The sequence below is a fragment of the Sander lucioperca genome, chromosome 8, assembly GCF_008315115.2.
Source record: "Sander lucioperca isolate FBNREF2018 chromosome 8, SLUC_FBN_1.2, whole genome shotgun sequence".
NCBI classification, from domain to species: Eukaryota; Metazoa; Chordata; class Actinopteri; order Perciformes; family Percidae; genus Sander; species Sander lucioperca.
Window position 1 is genome coordinate 14,678,974 of NC_050180.1, and position 22,592 is coordinate 14,701,565.

At 44.8% G+C, this 22,592-nt stretch overlaps 1 protein-coding gene across 2 annotated transcripts in view; it reads left to right on the forward strand.

The window, feature by feature from the left end:
* pde1a (phosphodiesterase 1A, calmodulin-dependent) overlaps positions 1-22,592 on the forward strand; it is a 60,437-nt gene that overhangs the window by 8,487 nt on the left and 29,358 nt on the right. The window contains exons 1-3 of one of the 2 annotated variants that reach the window (XM_031294597.2): positions 10,157-11,139; positions 11,428-11,873; positions 22,373-22,399. In XM_031294597.2, coding sequence (XP_031150457.1) covers positions 10,909-11,139; positions 11,428-11,873; positions 22,373-22,399 — 704 coding nt within the window. In that variant the 5' untranslated portion in view covers positions 10,157-10,908. Of the gene's footprint in view, positions 1-2,089; positions 2,214-10,156; positions 11,140-11,427; positions 11,874-22,372; positions 22,400-22,592 lie in introns of those variants that run through there. The other variant, XM_036004489.1, reaches the window with a different exon arrangement.

The window sequence follows — 22,592 nt, forward strand, 5'->3', positions numbered from 1 at the left end:
TATACAACATGTTCCCTTGGAACGGTGTGAGACAGTGTGCAACGGGGCTTTGAAATATGTTTTTTCCCGTCTGGTGGGTGTGTCTCTCGTTTATTGGCTGTGTCACAGGTGCAGAGCCGTTTCTTCCTAAAGGCGGACTATGCGGATGCACAGGGCCCCCGCAGCCACTAGGGGGCCCCCAAGCTGCAAGTTCAGCCCATTCAGCCCCAAAATATTTAGGGTGAAATAAATTCTTCATTTGTAGCCACTAGCAAGTAGCCTTCTTTGTTCTAAACATTAAAAAAATAAACCTGTTTGAGGAAAATCCTGCCTGACATAGAGGAGCGTCATTGTTCATGGTGCAATATGTAATACTGACAGTGTTTAAAATAGTTGCTGCAGTACAAATTCAAAATACTGGAGAGAGTCGTCTCCCCCGCCCCCTCCTCCCCAGACTCGAAGTTCACGGAGGTTGCCAGGCTGAGACCGAAGCATCCAACAATGTTGCTAGACGTTTGTCTCACATAGCCAGACATTACTCCACAGCACAGCGGCGTAGCTAACGTTAGATGCTGGCTATATTGTCATAAAAGCCCGTGCTCACGCGGAGCTCTTTACCCAACTGATAGACACACTTCCTCGGCTTAGAATTACGGTGAGAACCACTAAAAATAACACTAACATTACCTTGCCGTTCTCTCCACCCAACTGAACACACTTTATTGGCTTAGAATTACGGCAACAATCGCTAAACACATTGCAAACTCACGGTCCTCTCTTCACAATTTTACAGCCCCCCTCTCTTGGCTTAAAATAACTCACTGTTGTCGGCTACAGCTGCTGAACAGGCTAATGTTAACAAGTTGTAAACAGCTGTGGCCCGCTTACCTGGTCCTCTGGTAACATTATCAGTTAGCAGGGTTAGCAGGGTTAGCATGGTGGCGTTAGCCATCACTTTACTGGCTGTGTCTCAATTGTTTTTGCGAGTAACCAACTTGGGTACTCTAGCTTTATAATTCAATGTGAGTACACAAATGTTTAAATTACATAAAGTGCCCGTCCCTTGTAGCCGTGATAAATTATCCTGTAGCTAATGCTTACCTGTTCAGGAGGAAATTAGCCAACTCGGCGTCCTTTTGGGCTCTAAGCTGTCTCCATCTTTTAAATACATCTCCAAGATTTACCCGGGGTTTGTTACGTCTCTGGTCACGTTAGAAACATGCCGTTTTTTAATGTCGGGTAGAATCTATTGCCATTGATCCTGTTCGTTTGTTTCCTGCTTTCGTGGCTGTGCTAACGTTCCAGCTGTAGCGCACTGGGTTTACGTTTTTACAGGTATATCTGGCAACCCGGCCTGGCTGTCAAACTGGGCAGTTGATACCAACAAACAGGCCAAAACACAAACAGAAATTCCGTCACGGAACGAAAATTTCAAAAGGAGAAAATACTGGCATTAGCATTGTTGTCAGAAAAGATAGTATATCAGCTTAGCATGTTTCCCTAATATCTGATGACGCATTGGGGTCATTTTTGGATTTATTACAGTAAACATATTACATATTGGACCTTTAACTTTTTTATTATTATTTTCTGTAGGTTTAAATTGTAATGTTTTATTTGAATTTGAGAGAGGTTTTTACAGATTGTTGCATCTCAACGGATCATCTTAAAGGTTTGAATCCCCCCCATCGTAGTTTGACAAAATAGGGGCCCCCAAACAGCATCTTGCATAGAGCCTGCCAAAAGCTAGAAACGGCCCTGCGCAGTTATACCCAATCAGCAGAGACGTGTCTGTAAACTCGTGGTAATAAAAAGGCAGAGCGCTTGCGCAGACAACAGGGTGTTCAACGCACCCCAGTTTACGTTTTGCTACGTTTTCTCGGGGCTGAACGTGGCCCTGGTTACATAGACGTCCTGCTTGATTGGGTAACACCGCTGACACACCTACCAAACGAGAAAAAACATACCTCAAAACCTGTTCACACCGTTTCAAGGAAACATGTCGTCCCGCTAGGAAAACCACAGCAAAACGGTGCACTCTATTTTGGAATTGAACGTGCCCATGGTTCCACTTTTCAAAACAAAGTTCTCCTTCCTCTTACTCCATCAGGAGACTCTCTACAGCCAATGAAGGCAGTGCGTCAGTTGCGGCATCCTATCAGGACCAGGTGCAGCATCAGGCAGTGTGTCCGTGAACCCAACAATCACTGCGCTGTGAAAAACCCCAAGACATGGTAAAGACCTGGTTTTTTAAAGATTTCAATGCTTTATTGCCACATGCACAGGTTGCCCAAGTTGTATGATGAAACTCTGGGACTGACATCTATGTTGATTTTGTAGTGGCGGCACGCCATGGCAAAATTTCTGCTGCCATGGTATCAGAAATAGGGCAGATGCACAATGTAGTCGCAGTTGCCTTTTAAAGGTCCCATGGCATGAGCATTTCACTTTATGAGGTTTTTTTAACATTAATATGAGTTCCCCCAGCCTGCCTATGGTCCCCCAGTGGCTAGAAATGGTGATAGGTGTAAACCGAGCCCTGGGTATCCTGCTCTGCCTTTGAGAAAATGAAAGCTCAGATGGGCCGATCTGGAATCTTCTCTTTATGACGTCATAAGGGGAAAGGTTACCTCCCCTTTCTCTGCTTTGCCCACCCAGAGAATTTGGCCCACCCATGAGAGAGAGAGAGAGAGACATCATGGCTTGAAAACAAGCAAAGTGGCAGTTGGTCAAGGCCACACACCCACCCTCCACCTTGCCCCTCTCCTCCTCAATAGCATTTAAAGCTACAGACACAGAAATGGCACATACTAAGGAAAGCTCATTGTGGGACTGGCTCTAGTGGCTGGAATTCTGCACCAAGGCTGAATTTAGGGAAAGAGACTTCAGATACAGTATTAGGGGACCACTAAGACCTATATAAAAGAGACTTCAGATACAGTATTAGGGGACCACTAAGGCCTATATAAAAGAGACTTCAGATACAGTATTAGGGGACCACTAAGGCCTATATAAAAGAGACTTCAGATACAGTATTAGGGGACCACTAAGGTCTATATAAAGAGACTTCAGATCCAGTATTAGGGGACCACTAAGGTCTATATAAAAGAGACTTCAGATACAGTATTAGGGGACCACTAAGGTCTATATAAAAGAGACTTCAGATACAGTATTAGAGGACCACTAAGGTCTATATAAAGAGACTTCAGATACAGTATTAGGGGACCACTAAGGCCAATATAAATGCATCCAAAAAGCCGCATGTCATAGGACCTTTAAATTTTCCTGCCGCTCACAATGCTGTGTTTCCACACGGATGATTATTACTGTCGCACAACGGGCTGACGCTGGTGTTGACACATGCCGTGAAGACTGACGGCATGGATTACAAAATAAAGGAAGAGATCAAAAATAGTGAATTGATGAGAGAAGAGACAGGTGGAGAAAACGACAGAAAGTTTGGGATCATTTTCAGCTGCAAAAAAATTAAAAACTCTGGTTGTTCGGACAGACTTGCCCCCACTGCTAAAAAAAATTCCTAAAGGAAACACTGATAGAAGAGGAATTTTAAGTTAAAAAATAAAGTTCAAACAGGAGAACACCATTTTTTACACTTCCCCCTGCAGCACTGCCTGCATGAGTGTGAACAATCTTTCATGAAGTTATGAGCCATCCTTCTCTCATGGTAGTTGTCCTGCAAAGAAGGGAGGTCCGTCCCTGTGATGCTGTCTTTTCTTTTCTATTATTTTTTATTCTATTCTCTGCAGGTGTTGTGTTCCAGGTCTGTCTGTCTAAGGCTAAATTTACATCACTACGTTTTGGTTTTTAAGTGGAGTTTTGAGCCAAAAGCGATCTCCGTGCACACGCAAGTGTTTTTATCTCCAGTAGAAGAACTAATCTCCGTTTAAACTAACACTAAAACCAAAATATCTCATCAACATTCTCGTATACTGGGCATTAACGGGGCAGTGTGTATAGTCCGCCCATTGCATGTAGTTGCCATGGTAACTTTAGATGCTTAGTCTCAGAGAGGGAGACGTCGTGACCCAATCAGGTGGAGAAACGTTGGCGTCAGCGTTGCCAAAGGTCTCCATTTGCGGCCGTTGAGACAGGAACACAACCCTGCAGATTCTAAACCAAAAGGTGTCTCCAAATGTCTCGTGTTTAGGAGCTCGGAAACGCCAGAGCAGGGGGAATGAGGGGGGGAAACGCCAGAGCAGGGGGAATGAGAGGGGGAAACGCCAGAGCAGGGGGAATGAGATGGAAACGCCAGAGCAGGGGGAATGACAGGGGGAAACGCCAGAGCAAGGGGAATGAGAGGGGGAAACGCCAGAGCAAGGGGAATGAGGGGGAAACGACAGAGCAGGGGGAATGACAGGGGGAAACGCCAGAGCAGGGGGAATGACAGGGGGAAACGCCAGAGCAGGGGGAATGACAGGGGGAAACGCCAGAGCAAGGGGAATGAGAGGGGGAAACGCCAGAGCAAGGGGAATGAGGGGGAAACGACAGAGCAGGGGGAATGAGAGGGGGAAATGCCAGAGCAGGGGGAACGAGAGGGGGAAACGCCAGAGCAGGGGGAATGAGAGGGGGAAACGCCAGAGCAGGGGGAATGAGAGGGGGAAACGCCAGAGCAGGGGGAATGAGAGGGGGAATGAGAGGGGGGAACGCCAGAGCAGGGGGAATGAGAGGGGGAATGAGAGGGGGAAACGCCAGAGCAGGGGGAATGAGAGGGAAACGCCAGAGCAGGGGGAATGACAGGGGGAAACGCCAGAGCAAGGGGAATGAGAGGGGGAAACGCCAGAGCAAGGGGAATGAGGGGGAAACGACAGAGCAGGGGGAATGACAGGGGGAAACGCCAGAGCAGGGGGAATGACAGGGGGAAACGCCAGAGCAGGGGGAATGAGAGGGGGAAATGCCAGAGCAGGGGGAACGAGAGGGGGAAACGCCAGAGCAGGGGGAATGAGAGGGGGAAACGCCAGAGCAGGGGGAATGACAGGGGGAAACACCAGAGCAGGGGGAATGAGAGGGGGAAACGCCAGAGCAGGGGGAATGAGAGGGGGAAACCTGGCAGAAGATATTCCTTTTTAAACCAAAACATAGCAATGTTAATGTAGCCCGAGTGTTTTCTTTATAAAGCACCTGTAGAAGTTGGTGCAACGCATTGTCATGAATGCGTTTGTATGATATCGTACGAAAACTTGTGCACACTAGTTCAGCCGGTCACATGACAGTTAAGTTTAGCGTTCTTGACAGTTAAATTTGACAGACAAAAGGTCAGCGTGAGTCCATTACAAAGCACTGCGAGCAGTTAAGTTTGCAAGCAAGCGAGCAGTCGGCCCTTTTCAGCGGCGGTGGCAGTTACGTTTAGCTGACAAAACGACTAGTTAAGATGATAAAAAAGATGGTGGTTTGGGTTCAAACACTCCCAAGGTACGAACACGCCTTTCCTGGTTGAAATACTTTGGTCTACAGCGTTCTTATACAGCAGCAGTCAATATGGCGCACCCTGCAATTAAGTTAATTAGAGTGCTTTACTTTTCGTAGCTGTATGTACGAATGGTTCATGAGCACAGCCTGCTTGGCATTGTTGTAGTCAAGACCACCTAAACTGAGTTTTGGTACAGAGTAGAGCCTGACCGATAAAGGATTTTTAAGGCCGATATCAATACAAATATTTGGTGATTTAAAAATCCGATATTCCGAAATATCGGCTGATATATATTTAAAAAAAAAATCCAGAAACGCATAACAAAACATAAACAGAGTTCCCTAACATTAGTTATTTGTAGTTATTTATGAGTCCTCACTAAAATAATATGATAATGCAGTTTGTTTTATTGTCACAACAGAACATCAAAATATATTAAAGTTGATAAATAAAATGTATAAAAAAATCAACTTAAGAGACGTTGTAGAGCGCCCTCTTGTGGACAAACTATGCAACGCCAACACTCAGAACATGGTTGAAGAGTGTTTCCTCCGTTTTTATTTTATTTTTTAAATATTCATTTATCGGCCGTTATAAAGGCCGATACAGATATTTTAGAAAATGCCTAATATCGGCTGATAATATCGGCCCACTGATATCGGCCCGCTGATATATTGATCGGGCTCCAGTACAGAGGCAGATTGGTAACGTTAGCTAGCTAGCTAACACTTAGCTTACCTTTCTTTATCCCTTGTGTTGTCTTCCTGTCCAGTAGTGAACTGGTCATTTATTTTACTTGTGAAGAGCATTGCACGGAAACCATCCACGTTATATTTTTGGACAATTTGGTTAATTGTAAAACCCGAATTTCTGATGTAGAAACTTTTTGAAAATGCGTCAAATGTGATCCGAAGACAACAGGAGGGCTAAGCTTCCTTTCTAAGTGCCAGTAAAACTGAGAAGTGTTCCCAGCTGTCTCAGGCAGTGTTACATTGCAGAATTTACACACTGCTGTGTGTTTTCTAGACATTGTTCTGTAAATAAACTCCTTCTGGTTTAGGTAGCCACATTTTATTACAGAGGATTTGGCTGACATCTCCCAGACGCGTTATTATGGATCCCAAGCAACTTCTAGGCAAGTCCCGCCCTACCAAGCAGCCCGATTGGTTGGGGTTAGGCATTGACCTTGAGTGGTTAGGGTTAGGATAGCTCCAGTGGATAGGACCTGAACAAATTGGGTTACGTTACCTTGCTTAATCATGGACGCCTAGCCAATAGTAGCGTGTGAATGCTATTGAAGGGCGGGTCTTGCCTAGAAGTTGCGTGGGTTCCATAATTACGCCTCCCAGACAGCCAGAGCTTCTTCTCCTGTCTCCTACATTCACTTTCTTGGGAGTGTATGTTAAGGAGACGGGGAGAGGGGTTTAAGATTAGAAAATTAAATTAGAAATGAGTCAAGTTATAGGTTGCATTTGAAGCAGGAAGTTTTACATCCAATCACAGTAATGATGTTGACACATAAATCAGACAATGCAAAGGCAGTTTAGTGATATATCCCTGCAGGTGTGGTCTTGAAATAAAAATAATAAAATCCTGAATCCTCTTTGACCGAGACAAAAAATGTGTAAAAACGTGTTAAGTTGTGCGGCTTTATGAAATGACCTGTAGAATAGGGGGGGTGGGGGGGATGTTAGGCGTCCTTCCCCAAGAAAATTTTACGTTTTTCAATTTAAAAAAATGCAATTTCCCCATACACGTTGTGTCTTTGTGGGTTGTTGTGTCTCTTTTTGGTAATTTTTTTGTTTCCTTTGGGGTTGTTTTGAGTCTCTTTTTCACATCATTTTGGACCATTGTTATCACCATATCTATGTCTCAAAAAGAAAAGCTAGAGCAGATCATAAATAACTAACACTCAAAAGGCTTAAATACAAAACTTGAAGCTAAAAAAGTCCGACTACAACCATAAGATGTGAGAAAAGTATTTCAGTTACATTCATTTTGCTTAGGGTGCTGCCCAAAACGGCTCGGGTGCTGCACTTAAACCTTATAATGGCGGGGAAAACCCTGGCATAATTTTTGTAATCTTGGGGTCTACTAGAATATGTAAATGCTTTGATGTTCAAAAAGCATATCATGTATCTCATACTGCCCCTTGCTGCAGCTCCTCTGTCTGAAACGCTCTGTAAACTGTAAACTATCTTGTACCTGGCGCAGTGCAGCGCAAATCTGACGCAAGTGTCTTTGCTAGTTTAAGACCGACACCATTGTCAATTTCCCGTCCAGCGTCCACGTCGTTTAAATAACAAATACACCTGCGGCCATCTGTGCGCCCATGGGCGTGCTGGTCTTACAGGGAGGTGTGTTCAGGTGCGTTCTGGGCGTTTTGCTATTTTGAGGCAGTGGGAAGTGATGGCACCATTGACCAACAAAAACCTGGTCTAAAGTCAATAACGCAGCATTTCATTGTTATTTTAACAGCGAATTAGTAAAATGCTCCGAGGCTCGTGCACAGCGCGCACACTATGCTTGTTACACACACAGGGACGCACAGCAGCACACACACATGCAAAAGATTATAAAACATTTTTTTTACAGTACAAATCCTCCATCATAATAGCAATGCTCCAAGGTCCAAACACACCTGGCTTTTAAAGGGAATGGGAGATGACACTCTTGATTAGTTTATTGCATGTTACGCCCAAAACACACCTACAAATGAATGAAGACACTAAGTACAACCCTTTTGAACCATGCACCCGGACCCTTTTTTTCGCTGTCAAACCAGCAGAAGTGGATTTGGACACGCCCTAAACGCACCTGCGCCAGGCGTTTCACGCCGTGCGCTTAGATCGTTAAAATAGGACCCAAGAGGTCTGAGACTCGTCTCTACAGAGAAAAGTTCTGCTCTCTTTAGTCCAAACCCTTCTGTCTTATACCAAAGCATCACCTCATCTGATCTTTGCACCATGTGGATGTCATTAAGCAATACACATGTCCTAATATGGTCAGTTATTTCTATCACGCCATATCTATTCCCATTAGCACTCTCCTTCCTGTACGCATACTCATCAGTCCAAACAGCTTTACATAACAAGACTAGAGTCCGTGGGTTATCAGCAAAAGAAATAAAGATACCATTCTAGGACATGAGATAATACAGAAGTCACGTTTGGGTCCTTCAGGTAGTGGGCAGGGTCAGACTGACATGACATGAGGGGGGAGTGGTTGTGTGCTGATATACCCTGGACGGTCACAGGTGTGTGAGTTGATTGGGATTTTGGAGAAGGTTGATTCCACCTGGAGAGCACATGTCACTATAGCCGGAGAACACGACGGGAAGACAGAGGACCCAAAGACTTTTTATTTCCCCACACCACAAACTTTTGGAAAACACACCCTTTTAAAAATCTAAACTACTACGACAAAAGGAAGCGAAGGGCTGCCCCAGCAAGGATGCCGAAGGAACAGAGCCAATTAAGCACCGGAGCGGCCCCCGAGGCAGTCGTCGTCTCCCGAACGCGAACTATGCAGAGTCTGAGGTGAGTCAGTAACACGCAGACCCCTCCAGAAGTAGGAAAAGCGTTGCACACCACCAGGCTGGTTAGTCTCACACTCACGTTGACATCTGACTCACGTTGACAACCTGACATCGTCATACTCAGATTCTAGTCAGAATATGAGTGTGATGCTGCTCCATTGGGCTGTGGAAACAGGGAAAGAAAATGCCTCTACACTCAATTGGATAGACCTACAACCAATCAGAGCAACAGATAGACCTACAACCAATCAGAGCAACAGAGTATGTGACGTATGTTGAGCACACTATTAAACTTACATGTATCAATTCACACAGTAGCTGTATGCAACTGATAACATTTTTGCCGAATCCCGTAGGAAGGACGGCAAAAAACATCTTTCCGATCAACAAATGCCTTGTTTTCTGTTCTCAAATGTTCTCTGTTCCTCTTTTAAAATGAATGCGCTGTCGATATCTTCTATAACAGACGCGATGGCAGCCATCTTTGTTGTAAACAAATTCAACCCAAGCGCTCTTTGGTGACGTGGTTGATTACGTTACTGTTGACCATCTGTCCATCATCGTATATTTGATTGGTCCAAACAGCTCTGGTCCGAGCATAGTTGCTCCACAACGGCTCAAGTCCAGACCGAACTTCCTGGCCTCAAATGTTGTGGGCGGGGCTAAGTTTGGCTGGCATCCACGCTACTAACTTGTAGTAGCGGAGGTCTTTGTGTTTTAACGAGCCCGGTTAGTTTAGCGGGGTCGTAACAGTACCCTTTAGATTGTAATGACTACATTACCCGTCCTATAGCTGATTCAAGACCCCTCTGCTTCGTGTCGGGGTCCTGCATCACTCTGGCCGGGTTGTATTCGCTATAATGACCGCCTCATTCAAGAATGATGCGAATGCATTTCCTGTATTTCGCCTGGTTAAAAAGCCTGTGAGGCTAGTAGATTTTCCCTCCAGCCACAGTGGCTTCAGGCCCTGGTCAGCATAACACGTTTCACAGTAGACTTGAAACAAAAAACAGCAAATTACATCAAACAATGTGAGGGTAACGACGGCTGCGGCCTCTAGAGGACGCACGCCAGAAGGCTTCAAGAGACTGAGTGTCTGCTCGTGCCTCTTGACTGGAGAGCTTTGTGACTCCTCAGGACCATTACATAATCACACACATACACACACACACACACACACACACACACACATTCTCTCACTCTCAGACGCAGCGGGTGAGAGAGGGGAAGGACAGATTGAGATGCCTGTTTTGCTGTTGTTGCATCTGAATGGAGCGTAAAGTTAGGTGCGTTTGAATTGGAGGGAGGGGGTGAGGAGGAGGAAGAGGAGAAAGGGGAGGAGGGATGTGTGTCGGCTGCAGGATTCCATCACTCTTAGCAACCGTTGTTGAGTTACCAGGGAAACACTCTGCGATGCTCGCTGCTTCTCCTTTGTTTCTCTCTCTCTCTCTGACTCTCTCTTCTCTCTCGCTGACTCTCTCTCTCTCTCTCTCTCTCCTCTCTCTCTCCTCTCTCTCTCTCTCCTCTCTCTCTCTCCATCCTGTCTTCCCGGCGATGCTCTGGGATCATTTTGCAGCTGATCGCTGATTGTTTACGTGTTGGTGTTTGAGACCGCCAGTCTGCTCCTGCTGCTGTTCAACTCTTTACAAAAAAAAAAGAAAAACCCACACTTTGTCTGTGAACCTTTATCTCCTCGGCTTCTCTAACGCATCAGAGATCATCATTTTGGGTTGGCCTGGGCCGACAGGTGACATCATACGAAGTTGGATGTTCCGTCAAAGCCAAACGCTCTCGGCTGCGATCGGCGGCGTCGATGTTTTCACAACTCAGTCACAACTCTGAGAGACGTCGGGACGCTTCGCAGAGACTGAACTCTGCTCCGTGAAGCACTTAGAGAAACTCTCAAGAAAAGAAGACAACCTACAACAACTTCACCTCCTTCTCCTCTCTTCACCACGCAGAGATGAACGAGGAGGCGGAGGAGACGCAGCTGCCCGGGGAAGGGCTGGAGGCTGAGGAGCAGGGAGAGGAGAAAGAGGAAGGAGAGCAGAAAGAGGAAGAGGAGAAACAAGAAGGAGAGCAGGAAGAGGAAGAGGAGAAACAGGAGGGAGAGCAGGAAGAGGAAGAGGAGAAACAGGAGGGAGAGCAGGAAAAGGAAGAGGAGAAACAGGAGCAAGAGCAGGAAGAGGAGAAAGCGGGAGAGGAGAAACAGAAAGGAGAGCAGGAAGAGGAAGAGGAGAAACAGGAGGGAGAGCAGGAAGAGGAAGAGGAGAAAGAGGAAGAGGAGAAACAGAAAGGAGAGCAGGAAGAGGAACAGGAGAAACAGGAGGAAGAGCAGGAAGAGGAAGAGGAGAAAGAGGAAGAGGAGAAACAGAAAGGAGAGCAGGAAGAGAAAGAGGAGAAAGAGGAAGAGGAGAAACAGGAGGGAGAGCAGGAAGAGGAAGAGGAGAAAGAGGAAGAGGAGAAACAGGAAGGAGAGCAGGAAGAGGAACAGGAGAAACAGGAGCAAGAGCAGGAAGAGGAAGAGGAGAAACAGGAGCAAGAGCAGGAAGAGGAAGAGGAGAAACAGGAGCAAGAGCAGGAAGAGGAAGAGGAGAAAGAGGGAGAGGAGAAACAGGAGATACTGAAGGAAGAGAAAGAGGAGAAGGTGCAGCTACCGGCGGGAGAGCAGGAAGAGAAGATGCCCCATCAGGACGTGGAACAGGAGGAGGAGGAGGAGGAGTCTGAGGAGGTGCAGCAGAAAGAGGAGGAGCAACATGAGGAAGAGGTGCAGCGCGGGGAGCAGCAGCAGCAGAGCGTGCAGGTGCAGCGCGGGGAACAGATGGAGCCGGAGGAGGTACAGAGGTCTCAGACCAGGCAGATGGAGGAGGCGCAGGACTTTGAGGAGCAGAACCACAACAACCAGGTCCTGATCCGACTGAGAGGGATGTGAGTAAAACGCAGACGACTCCGTCAGCTGGCGGGTGATGTCATGTTTGTAATGATGATGTCATGTTTGAGATGTTTATAAAGATCCGAACCAGAATCGGGTTTATTGCCAAACTAAGTTACACTTACATGGACTTTGCTTTGATGACTGGTGCATACGTAAACAAATAATATGAAATAAACAGTATATCTAGCCTACAAAACCACTGTTTAACGTCAGAAAAAAGGGAGGCTGATGATGATGATGATGATGATGATGATGATGATGATGATTGGTGATCACGTTGTGAGATCCGATCTCATGGTAGTTTTGGGAATCAGCCTGACAGCCTCGGAGACGGCATCAGCGTGGTTGCACGGTTGCTGTGGTGATGTTGGCACGGAGCGAGGATGGAGGGAAGATGGATGACAGAAAATGAGTGGAGGACTGTGGGCGTGCGACATCACTGAACATAAGAGAGAGAGACTATGTGTGTGTGTGTGTGTGTGTCTGTGTGTGTGTGTGTGTGTGTGTGTGTGTGTGTGTGTGTCTGATGAGGTCAAAGCTTCTGTCCGTCTGTCAGATATTTGATTTCCTCAGTAGTGGACACAAACAAGCTAGCGTCGCAGCAGCCAACAACATCACCACATCTGTCTCAATCTTTTGAAAAAACTGCTGCTCTTTCTTTTTTTTTCTTTTTTTATTGTTCTCCGCGGTTGCCACGGCAACGGCAGAGCGTTGCGATGCAGCAAAAACTCTCTGCAAAGAGATCGACAGATCAGGAGGGAGAGAGAGAGAGAGAGAGAGACAGAGACAGAGAGAGAGAGAGAGAGAGAGAGAGAGAGAGAGAGAGAGAGAGAAAGAGAGGGGGGAGAGATGAATACAGTGGATGAAGAGAAGAAGACCGGTGTCTCTACAACCTCATTACATCATCAGCACACACTGAGAACATGCATGTCTTTAAAGGAGTCTAATGACAGCAGGACATTTAATTTCATGTAGCAACAGCTTCATATCTGATCATGAAAATAAAAGGAGTAGTTCGGCAGTTTGGTAATCACAATGGTCTTTGGCGGCGCTAAGCTCCAGAAGCAGCGACGGTGGCTCTGCTAAATAGTCTCAGGAAGGAACTTGTTTTGGTGGAACATTTGCAAAAGAAAACTCCACATACAATGTTAAATGAAATTAACTGTTGACACAATACAGTACCATGAGCTATTTAAATTAGCTGATACATGGTTAAACCTCATCATCTCTTACCAGTGTATCTCCGTGTGTACTTGGTCCACAGCAATCCCACCAATCGGTCCCAAAACGTCCCAGTTAGAGAGGAAATGACCTAAACATATTCTTTGTATATCTTTACAATCATTCCCTGAAAGAACCAAGCGGGCTCTGGCAGAGTTTTGGAAAATGTGAAGCCCTCGACCACATCGAGGGCCCTCGTCGGCGCCGTCGTCAGCTGAACCGTGACTCATCGGTCCGCAGGCTGACACTCTTCACATCACAAGCATCTGATGTTTCTCTTATTAAGATCCTGAACATCAGATGAATGAAAACAAATGGATTTTCTCAGCACAGTGCATGCTGTATCCTTTCATATATCATTCTTGTAACTCAATCAAAAACTTACATTTCTACGTTACATTACATTACATTACATGTCATTTAGCTGACGCTTTTATCCAAAGCGACTTACAATTAAGTGCTTTCAACTGTGAAGGTTCAAACTCCAGACCACAAGTAGTAAGTGCCAATACAGTAGCTTTAAATAGGCAACGTCTAGGCTACGTCTGTAAAGTCATAATGTGTCATTCTTCACATTATTGCCGTGTCATTCATCATGTCACGGTGGAACAAAAGTCACCAGCAGTGTTGATTTAATGAAGGCTTCTCGCATCAGCGGCTACAGTGAAATGAAATGTGCATGTTATCATTTCCATAAAATACACACACACAAATTATGCCCCTAGGCGTTTCTTGTCAGACCCAACTTGCTATACATGCATCTAGTTTTTAGTTGGCAACAGAGCGAAAGATTTACCAGCAGAAGTTGCCAAAAGTAATTTGCCAAATCCCGAAATAAACAAGTGGCAACTGATTGTGTTATCTGTCAGCGGTGATTCAATGAGTTAGAAACAATGGTGTATAAATAAGAATGCAGGCTTTAATACAGAAACTGGTCTACTAAACTGACATAACTTAACTCTCAGGTTACAGGGAACTCCGTCATTGGGAGTATCGGCCTGTGGTTTTGTTAAGTCCAGTTCAGACCAAAGATTCCCGATGAGACGAGTTGAAACTTGCAAATTCTGAGACGAGACAAGACGGTGTATCATCTCCATAGCAACGACCCTTTGTACTTCCGTTCTAACTTCTGACTTTTAGGCTTTTTGTAGCTGGATATATCATTTGTTTCGTCTAAATATGAACGTGGATAACGTTAGTGATATTGAGATGCTTGTTAGTGATGAATCGGCGAAAACACATTTTATTTCTCTGATTCACGGCTTTGTTCTAACGCCGCTGGGCGCTCTCTCTCTCTCTTCAGTCTCTCTCTCTCTCTCTCTCTCTCTCTCTTCAGTCTCTCTCTATCTCTCCCTCTCTTCAGTCTCTCTCTCTCTCTCTCTCTCTCTCTCTCTCCCTCTCTTCAGTCTCTCTCTCTCTCTCTCTCTCTCTCTCTCTTCAGTCTCTCTCTATCTCTCCCTCTCTTCAGTCTCTCTCTCTCTCTCTCTCTCTCTCTCTCTCTCTCTTCAGTCTCTCTCTATCTCTCCCTCTCTTCAGTCTCTCTCTCTCTCTCTTCAGTCTCTCTCTAGCTCGCGCGACCATATAACATTACCGTGCTTTCAGGCGGTTGTTGAGGCTCCGCCTAAATCTCTGCCATTTCAACCAGCTGTTTGTAACACAAAATAAAATGGATTATGGATCATTTTATTTCTATAGTTTATAGCTGACTTTACCAGCTGACTTCTCTATTGGCTGTTGAAACAGGGGACGTCTCTTACGTTGTAAAACCAGCCTCTGGAGACTCCACCAGCTGACTTCTCTGTTGGCTGTTGAAACAGGAGACGTCTCTTACGTTGTAAAACCAGCCTCTGGAGACTCCACCAGCTGACTTCTCTATTGGCTGTTGAAACAGGAGACGTCTCTTACGTTGTAAAACCAGCCTCTGGAGACTCCACCAGCTGAGTCGCAGCGACACCATCAGCTGGTTTGAGTCGAGCTGAGACCGCTGAAACTTTTCTCTGCAACATTCTAAAACGGTTTAGTCTCGTCACTAATCTTTGGTCTGAACTGGGCTTTATTTGTTTTAGTGCCTTTTTACACCTATAGACCCTTTGCATGTGACGTCACTCCACTCGCGCAAATTATGAACACCATGATGGACGGCGGAAGAGCTATGCTGTAGACAGACGGCAAGCTAAACGCGTACGTTTTCGTTCGTGTTTGTGTCCTCACATTCACAATCTGCAGAGTAATCCTCACCAACACAAGCATGTGTATGTATGGCTTTCTGTTTTAAATGAGTGATAAATAAAATGATCCTCAACCAGCTAGCTAGCTGCCATGCTAACCAGCTGTCCTGCTAACGGGTCCAACCCGATGATGACCCACATAACTAACATCGGTTATTCACTGACCTAGCTACATATCCAAAAACGAAAGCCGTTCCCTTGATAATTTAACTTAACACACATACAACAAATATCGGTTAAATTAAAAAAAACTAGCTTTGTACACAAATTAACGGAAAACTAGCTTCAAAAAGGCCAAAAAAACGAGTTAAATGCGGGTCAGCGGCGCTCCTACCACGGCTAGCTGACGAGCTAGCTGCAGCTAGCTTTGGACTGCTAGCTAGCTGCTGCCCATCGTGTTGTAAAATCCACCGGTCAAATCTTAACATAGGCTAAACAGCGAATATAATCACAGATAAGAAGATGGCTAGATGTTACAATTATGTGTGGTTACTACTGATCATATACACTCCGTGATTTACTGCATGGATTAACGTGTGATAGATAATTAATGACTGCACTTCCCAGAGCTGGGATGTGTTCAGGCATCCATTAGATAGTTGCACACCCAGTGAACAACTGTATGTGGGAAGCCATGACCGACCATGTCCTCTAAAAACATAGGCTACGTGTTATATAAATCTTTACTTAAGCAAAGAATAGATGTTAATACAAAATAAACCCTAGATTTATGTCTTATCTTTGCTATTATGAGGTACCTCCCCCCGCCGTTAGTGTAGCATCGCGTACCTGTAACCCAGCCAGCTACAAAGAACTGGGAAGCATCCAGACTTTGAGATCAGCACCAGTATATGGGGGTACCCTGTTTACCACATAGTGGTACAGATCAGCACCAGTATATAAGGATACCCAGTTTACCAAATAGTGGTACAGATCAGCACCAGTATATAAGGATACCCAGTTTACCACATAGTGGTACAGATCAGCACCAGTATATAAGGATACACCGTTTACCAAATAGTGGTACAGATCAGCACCAGTATATAAGGATACCCAGTTTACCACATAGTGGTACAGATCAGCACCAGTATATAAGGATACCCAGTTTACCAAATAGTGGTACAGATCAGCACCAGTATATAAGGATACCCAGTTTACCACATAGTGGTACAGATCGTGTGGACTGAAGTCGGGCAGACTCGGCGATTTAATGAGGTCCGTGAAAACGGAGGGAGGAAGAATTAAGGGTCGGTATCCAATCCTGCTATCTCCAACTTCTCCAAATACTGCTCTTTGTGAGCACCTACCAGATGCCCTACCTCGACCGATAACGGCACGACAAATTGTTGTTCAATAGAAGTGGCCATAAAGCCATAAATACAGTTTATTTATTGTTATGTATTTCAAACTGATTGAAAGTATGAAACTTTCCGTTCATCTACTACACTGTTTAGCTTGTTATTGCCGGTGATTTTGCCGTCCATCATGGAGTCGTCACGTGGTCGTGGTCACGTGTTTGCAAAGGGTCTATAGTTTGTTTGCTTTTTCCGAATCAGTTGATGGGTTTGTAAACTTGGAGTGGAGTGCGATTGCTGCATTCACACCTGCCCAAACAAACCGCACCACACCACCAAACCAACTCTACGACATTCAACCGGTTTAAATGAGTCAATTCCATGTAAAATTAAATCTACAAAACTATGTTTTAATTATGGAAAATTAGGCTACTTCCAAATAATTTTGGCGCCCCAACTGCCGGAATATTAAAAACAAATTTTTACATTTTTTTTTCTTACAGTATGATGGATAACAATAAAAAACCGTGGATGCAGACGAACAGACAAAAGACGTCTGTGCTGTTTGGAGGGAAAACAAATAAGAGTACAGATTTATTTTTTTCATCCTCTCTAGTTGCCGTGGTAACAGCAGAGCATTTCGATGCAACAAACTCAAGTTGAAGAGAGAGAGAAACAGATATTTCTTAATTTTTTTGTGTGTGTTTTACACATGATTTTGCTTCTGTTTTTTTCTGAATATCCTTTTTCTTATTTTATCTTTTTTAAGTGTTTTTTAATCAGTATGCTTTGGTGAGAACGTGATGAAGCAATGATGGAACGATAGAGGGGGGGGGGGAATAAAAATGAGAGCGAGAAAATGTGCGCCTGAGAGTTCATCGGACTGTTATGTGAAGCGTAAAATAGAAGAGAAACACTTCACTGACTACAAAAGATAACAGAATCAAAACCAGAACTAGTTTTTTTTCAACATCCAGTCACCTGAAATTATTAAAATGAACGAGACTGGATAACAAAGAGAGCCACAAACAGCAATACGTATTACATGCACATCCCAAAAAATATGATTTCCTAACACGGCTAATGAAAGTGAATACTCCAATGTGTTCCAGCGGTGGTGGACATGTTGGAGTGTGTGAACCCAGCCTCAACCCAGCTGTGTTTCTCCTTCTTTTCTTTTGGCCGAGCATCTCTACCGCAGTCCTGCAAACTGTCGGCTGGTTAGTTTGTGTACAACAACCATAGCAACGCGCAGAGCTGACCGTAAACTGTAAACAGGCAAGAGGCCGTAAACTGTCACAAACTGCGGTAAAAACCCTGATTGAGATGCATATTCTGAATGCGCTGCATACATGTCCAAAGAATGCTTCTAAAACCTGAATAATACGACATATCACATCTTATAATTAGAAAATGCTGAATGCTAAAACGGAGAAGGCCTTATTCGGAATATCCAAACAGAATTCAGTCCTTCCAGAAAAATGTTTTTTTGTGATTGTTGCAGGCAAAAATCTTGGATTATGCGGCACGTTTTCTTAAAAAAATGCGATGGAATATGCGGGATATTTATGAAATTTTATGCGATGAAATTGCGAGAACTTGCAAAAACTGCAGTTTCATCATGGCTTCATCATGGGGTTTGCAGCTTTTCAATGATGTTCATATCGCGTAATTACGTCACTTCATAATGTTACTTCATAACGTTCCCATGGCAACAGGGGGAAGTGGCTGCTCTTGTGTGAAGTAAACGCAACATTTTTCAACTTTCTGCTAAGATATATGTGACTTTTTTGCAACGAAAATGCGGGGATTATGAAATCATGCAATCCCCGCATATTTTGCGCGGAAATTGGCAATTTATACGCCGAAAGTGCGGCGTATTTGAAAAAATGTGGCCCCTGTATAAATAGCCGGACTTTGGCTATTATGCGTTGAATTATGCGATCGCATAATCGCGTTTTTCTGGAGGGACTGAGAATAAGCTGTTTACATGACCTGCATTAAATTCAGAATATTGTCATATTCAGAATAATAGTGGACTATTTTTAACCTTTATTTATTCAGGGGAGGTTCACTGAGAGGCAGCCTCTCTTTTGCAGGCTGCCTCTCAGTGAACCTCCCCTCCCCTGATCACATTCACACAGTTACACATTCATACCTGGAAGCTGCCCAGTACAACCACAGTCTGATCTGCTGGCCACTGAGCAGCTCCACTGGAGCGGTTGGGGTTAAGTGCCTTGCTCAAGGGCACCTCAGTGGTGGTAATGAGGGAGGAACAAGCGCTGTTCTTTCACTTTCCCCACCCAGATTTTATCCTGTCAGTCTGGGGATTGAACCGACGACCTCCCGGTCACAAGCTCGCATCTCTAACCTTTAGGCCACCACTGCCCCCACTTTAAAATGTTAATATATTGTTAAATTTAAATAATTTTCAATTTAAAAAAAAACTCGATAAAAGAGCCTTTCTTTGATGTCATTTTTCTGTTTTTTTAAGAATTGGTTTAGGAATCGGAATTGTTTAAAAAGTACCGGTTCAGCATCGGAATGGTAAAGAGACAACGGTAGCGAGTAGTATGAGAGACCGAAAATCTGCGTAAGGAGGTTGGTTGGGGTGGTGGATGGGTCAAACAACACAGGACTTCACCCAGGAGACCGGGGTCTGTGTCCCGTTCTTGTACCGCATGTCAGTTAAAAGTATGTCCCGACCAAGCGCGTCTAAATATGACGCCAAAGGGCTAGACGCGAGTACAGAGGGCATCAAAAAGTGACGCCAAGAGTCCCGACCAAGCGTCAATAACAAACGCCAATGGCATCTGACCAAGCGACGCCTTTTGACGCAATGGGATTGAGAATGTGTGTTGTCACATCCGACATGTACACGTGCTGAAACAGCGGAGAAGAAGTTTTGCAGTTTTGCTGCTGTTTGCTTGCAGTTTTCAGCTGCGAAAAATGCTTTGTTGGACAGGCAGCCTTATGAAAGTACCACCAGCGATTGTCCGGCCAATGAGAATTTGGTCGTACGAGACCAAACCAATCGACCAACCGACCTGGAGACTTCAGCCCATACTGTCTAGTTCAGTTATCACAGTAGAGACAGTAGAAACCTGTAGGATGTTATTCTGACTCTGCTTCTTGTGTCTCCATTAAAGGTGCTCTAAGCGATATTGGGTGACGATATTGGGTTAGCTTGCTCCTTCCTCCTCATCCCTCCCCCTCCCTTCCGCGCACTAACCCCCCAACCCCCCCCCCCCACCCCCAAATCCTTCTTGTCGGTTATTGGCTGGAACACTGTTTGTTATGTTTGGTGGTGCAGGTTGGCGCAGTTTGTTTTTGTTGCCATTTGTGGAGCCTGGGCTGTGTACAGAGACCACGTTTTTTTACAGTGTGTTCAGGGGACAGGCAGCTCGCGGATAGTGAGGAGATGTTTGCTGTATGTGACAAAAAATGTTGTAGCCTAAAAAACGCGTGACATTGCTTAGAGCACCTTTAATGCATCTACACTATTTAACTGCTAAAGTTTGACTCAAAAACAGTGGAATACAAGTTGTTTTCATGTATTTATGTATATTTATTTATGTGTGTGTGTGTGTGTGTGTGTGAGAGAGTGTGTGTGTGTGTGTGTGTGTGTGTGTGAGAGAGTGTGTGTGTGTGTGCTGCAGTCGATTTATTATCAGTCTGCTGCATTTTAACGGCTGCTCTGCTGTTTCTTCAGGCCGGGGCGCCTGGTCTCTTGATGTAGGCGGTGTAGATGGAGTTAACCAGTAAAAATATGCAACTCGCACCCTGCCTGCGTTGGTGCAACAACACTCATGCAGAGACGTAATGCATCTAAGAATACTTTTCATTACTCAGGACTAATAAAGCTCAAGGACGAAGGGAAGAGAATGTGTGAGGCGAAAGTACAAAACCTATCAGCCGAGGAGTAAAGTAGAGGAAGCAAAAACACATGAGCAAAAAAATCTGTCACTGAAGGCATCGGCAGATCAGTCATGACAGATTGATGAGTCATTCCCCAGAAAATATGTCCTCACCTGTCACTGTCGGAGCTGCAGCGTGCTTTTGTTTTTGTGTTTTTTTTAACAAAGACACAATGCAGATCGGCGCTGCTCACACCCCCGTACCCCGCTTTGTAATTCAGTGCCGTTCCGCCCACGCAGACCAGCGTACAATTACCCATCAACCGTGAAATATCAGGTTCCTGCTGTCACGTTTCAGAGCTGAGCCGTGTCACAGCTGTGATTAGCCTGTAGGGTCAGACTCCAGGGCCGTGATTGGCTCATTTCAGACCAAATGGAGCACTCAGATCCTAGCTATTGACATATTGACACACCAGAGGGGCTTTTTCATTAGCTCAATTCATGTAATGGATTCACCAGCGAGCAGTGGCCATGGTGGATGTGTTAACTCTGGTGTTTTGTTGACATTGGAGAGCAGAGCCCATTGTTTGAGCTCTGCTGTCCGCAGACTGTTCTCATGAAGCATTTCACCCAGGAAACGGACCTTCATGTCCCGGCAGTACTACTTAAAGGGGCCGCTGTTTTAACCCAAACATCAATCTTTTTTTCAAATCTTAACTAGTCGTTTTGGTGCCTAAACTTAACTGTCCGACAAACGTTAAGGGTAACGCTTTACTTGAAGGTATCGACGTAATCGTGACATGACACTGTCATAAACGTTATAAACAAGTCATAAACGTTTATGACTTCTGTCATTAAGTGTCATTCGGTTTTTGTCATGACAAGCTGACATTGTTTGGGTTGTCTTGATTATGACAACTTGACATTAATCAAAGTGACATTACCAGCAGTTGTCTTGGTCATGACATGTTGACATTAAATTAGTTTGGGATGTCTTTGTAATGACAACTTGACATTAACCAGGATGACATTACCAGAGGATGTCTTTGTCATGACAACTTGACATAATGGCATCCTGTTTAATGTCAAGTTGTCTTAATAAGGACACTCCAAAGAAATGTAATGTCAAGTTGTCATCCTAACGGCAGACTACAGAGAAAGTGTGATATTTTTACGTCCGTTTCGGAGCGACAGAGGGAAAATATTTCAGTCGACACATTAAGTGGAACTGAAATGAGGAACCGAAATTTGCGTTCTAATCCGATCCGATTCCTACCGCTTGCCTAGGAACAGGTTCCATTCATGAGAATGCGTTGCTGTACGTGTAAAACTAACATTTGCAACCAACCTTTTCCTTCAGTATTCCTCAAAGTATTAAAGTGCTTCACTCTGCCACAAACTGGGCTGCACATTAATGAAGGTGACGAGAGGAAATTAAACAGAAATGACCTTCAAGCATTGTTACGATTCCTCAAATGGAACATTAGGGTTAATAGAAGCGGACCCTTTTGCTCTGCGACGGGGGACATTAAAGTCTCCTCCGGCTGACTTAATGACATGACTCTTCCAGAATTTTAATTGGATCGAATGGATGATGATAGAAGGTAATAGAAAGAGTTGTTTCATGCTGTTCGAGACGCTCAGATGGCCATCGCTCCGTATCGATTGTGTTTGGGGGGGAAAAAGGTTATTTTGGGCCAGTGTGCATCACCACCCGACTGTGTCCACCTGAACACACACACACACACACACACACACACACACACACACACACACACACACACACACACACACACACACACACACACACCTAAACACAGTCCGTTTATGATGAGCACTGTCTGGTTCTGGTTCATTTGAGTGACTGTTCTGTTTCTGTCTTTGTTTACAGGCAGAAATACAAAAGTACATCGCAGAGGTAAGACACACACACACACACACACACACACACACACACACACACACACACAGAAGAGGCTGTCTAAAGCTGTTTTCTCATGTGAAACAGAACATTGTGACAGACGTAGCCCACTACAGGTGATTGTCCGTGTCGGACGCGTTCTCACTTCCTGGAAATCCTCCGTTTTGGTTTAGTCGAGGGGTGGCGGCTT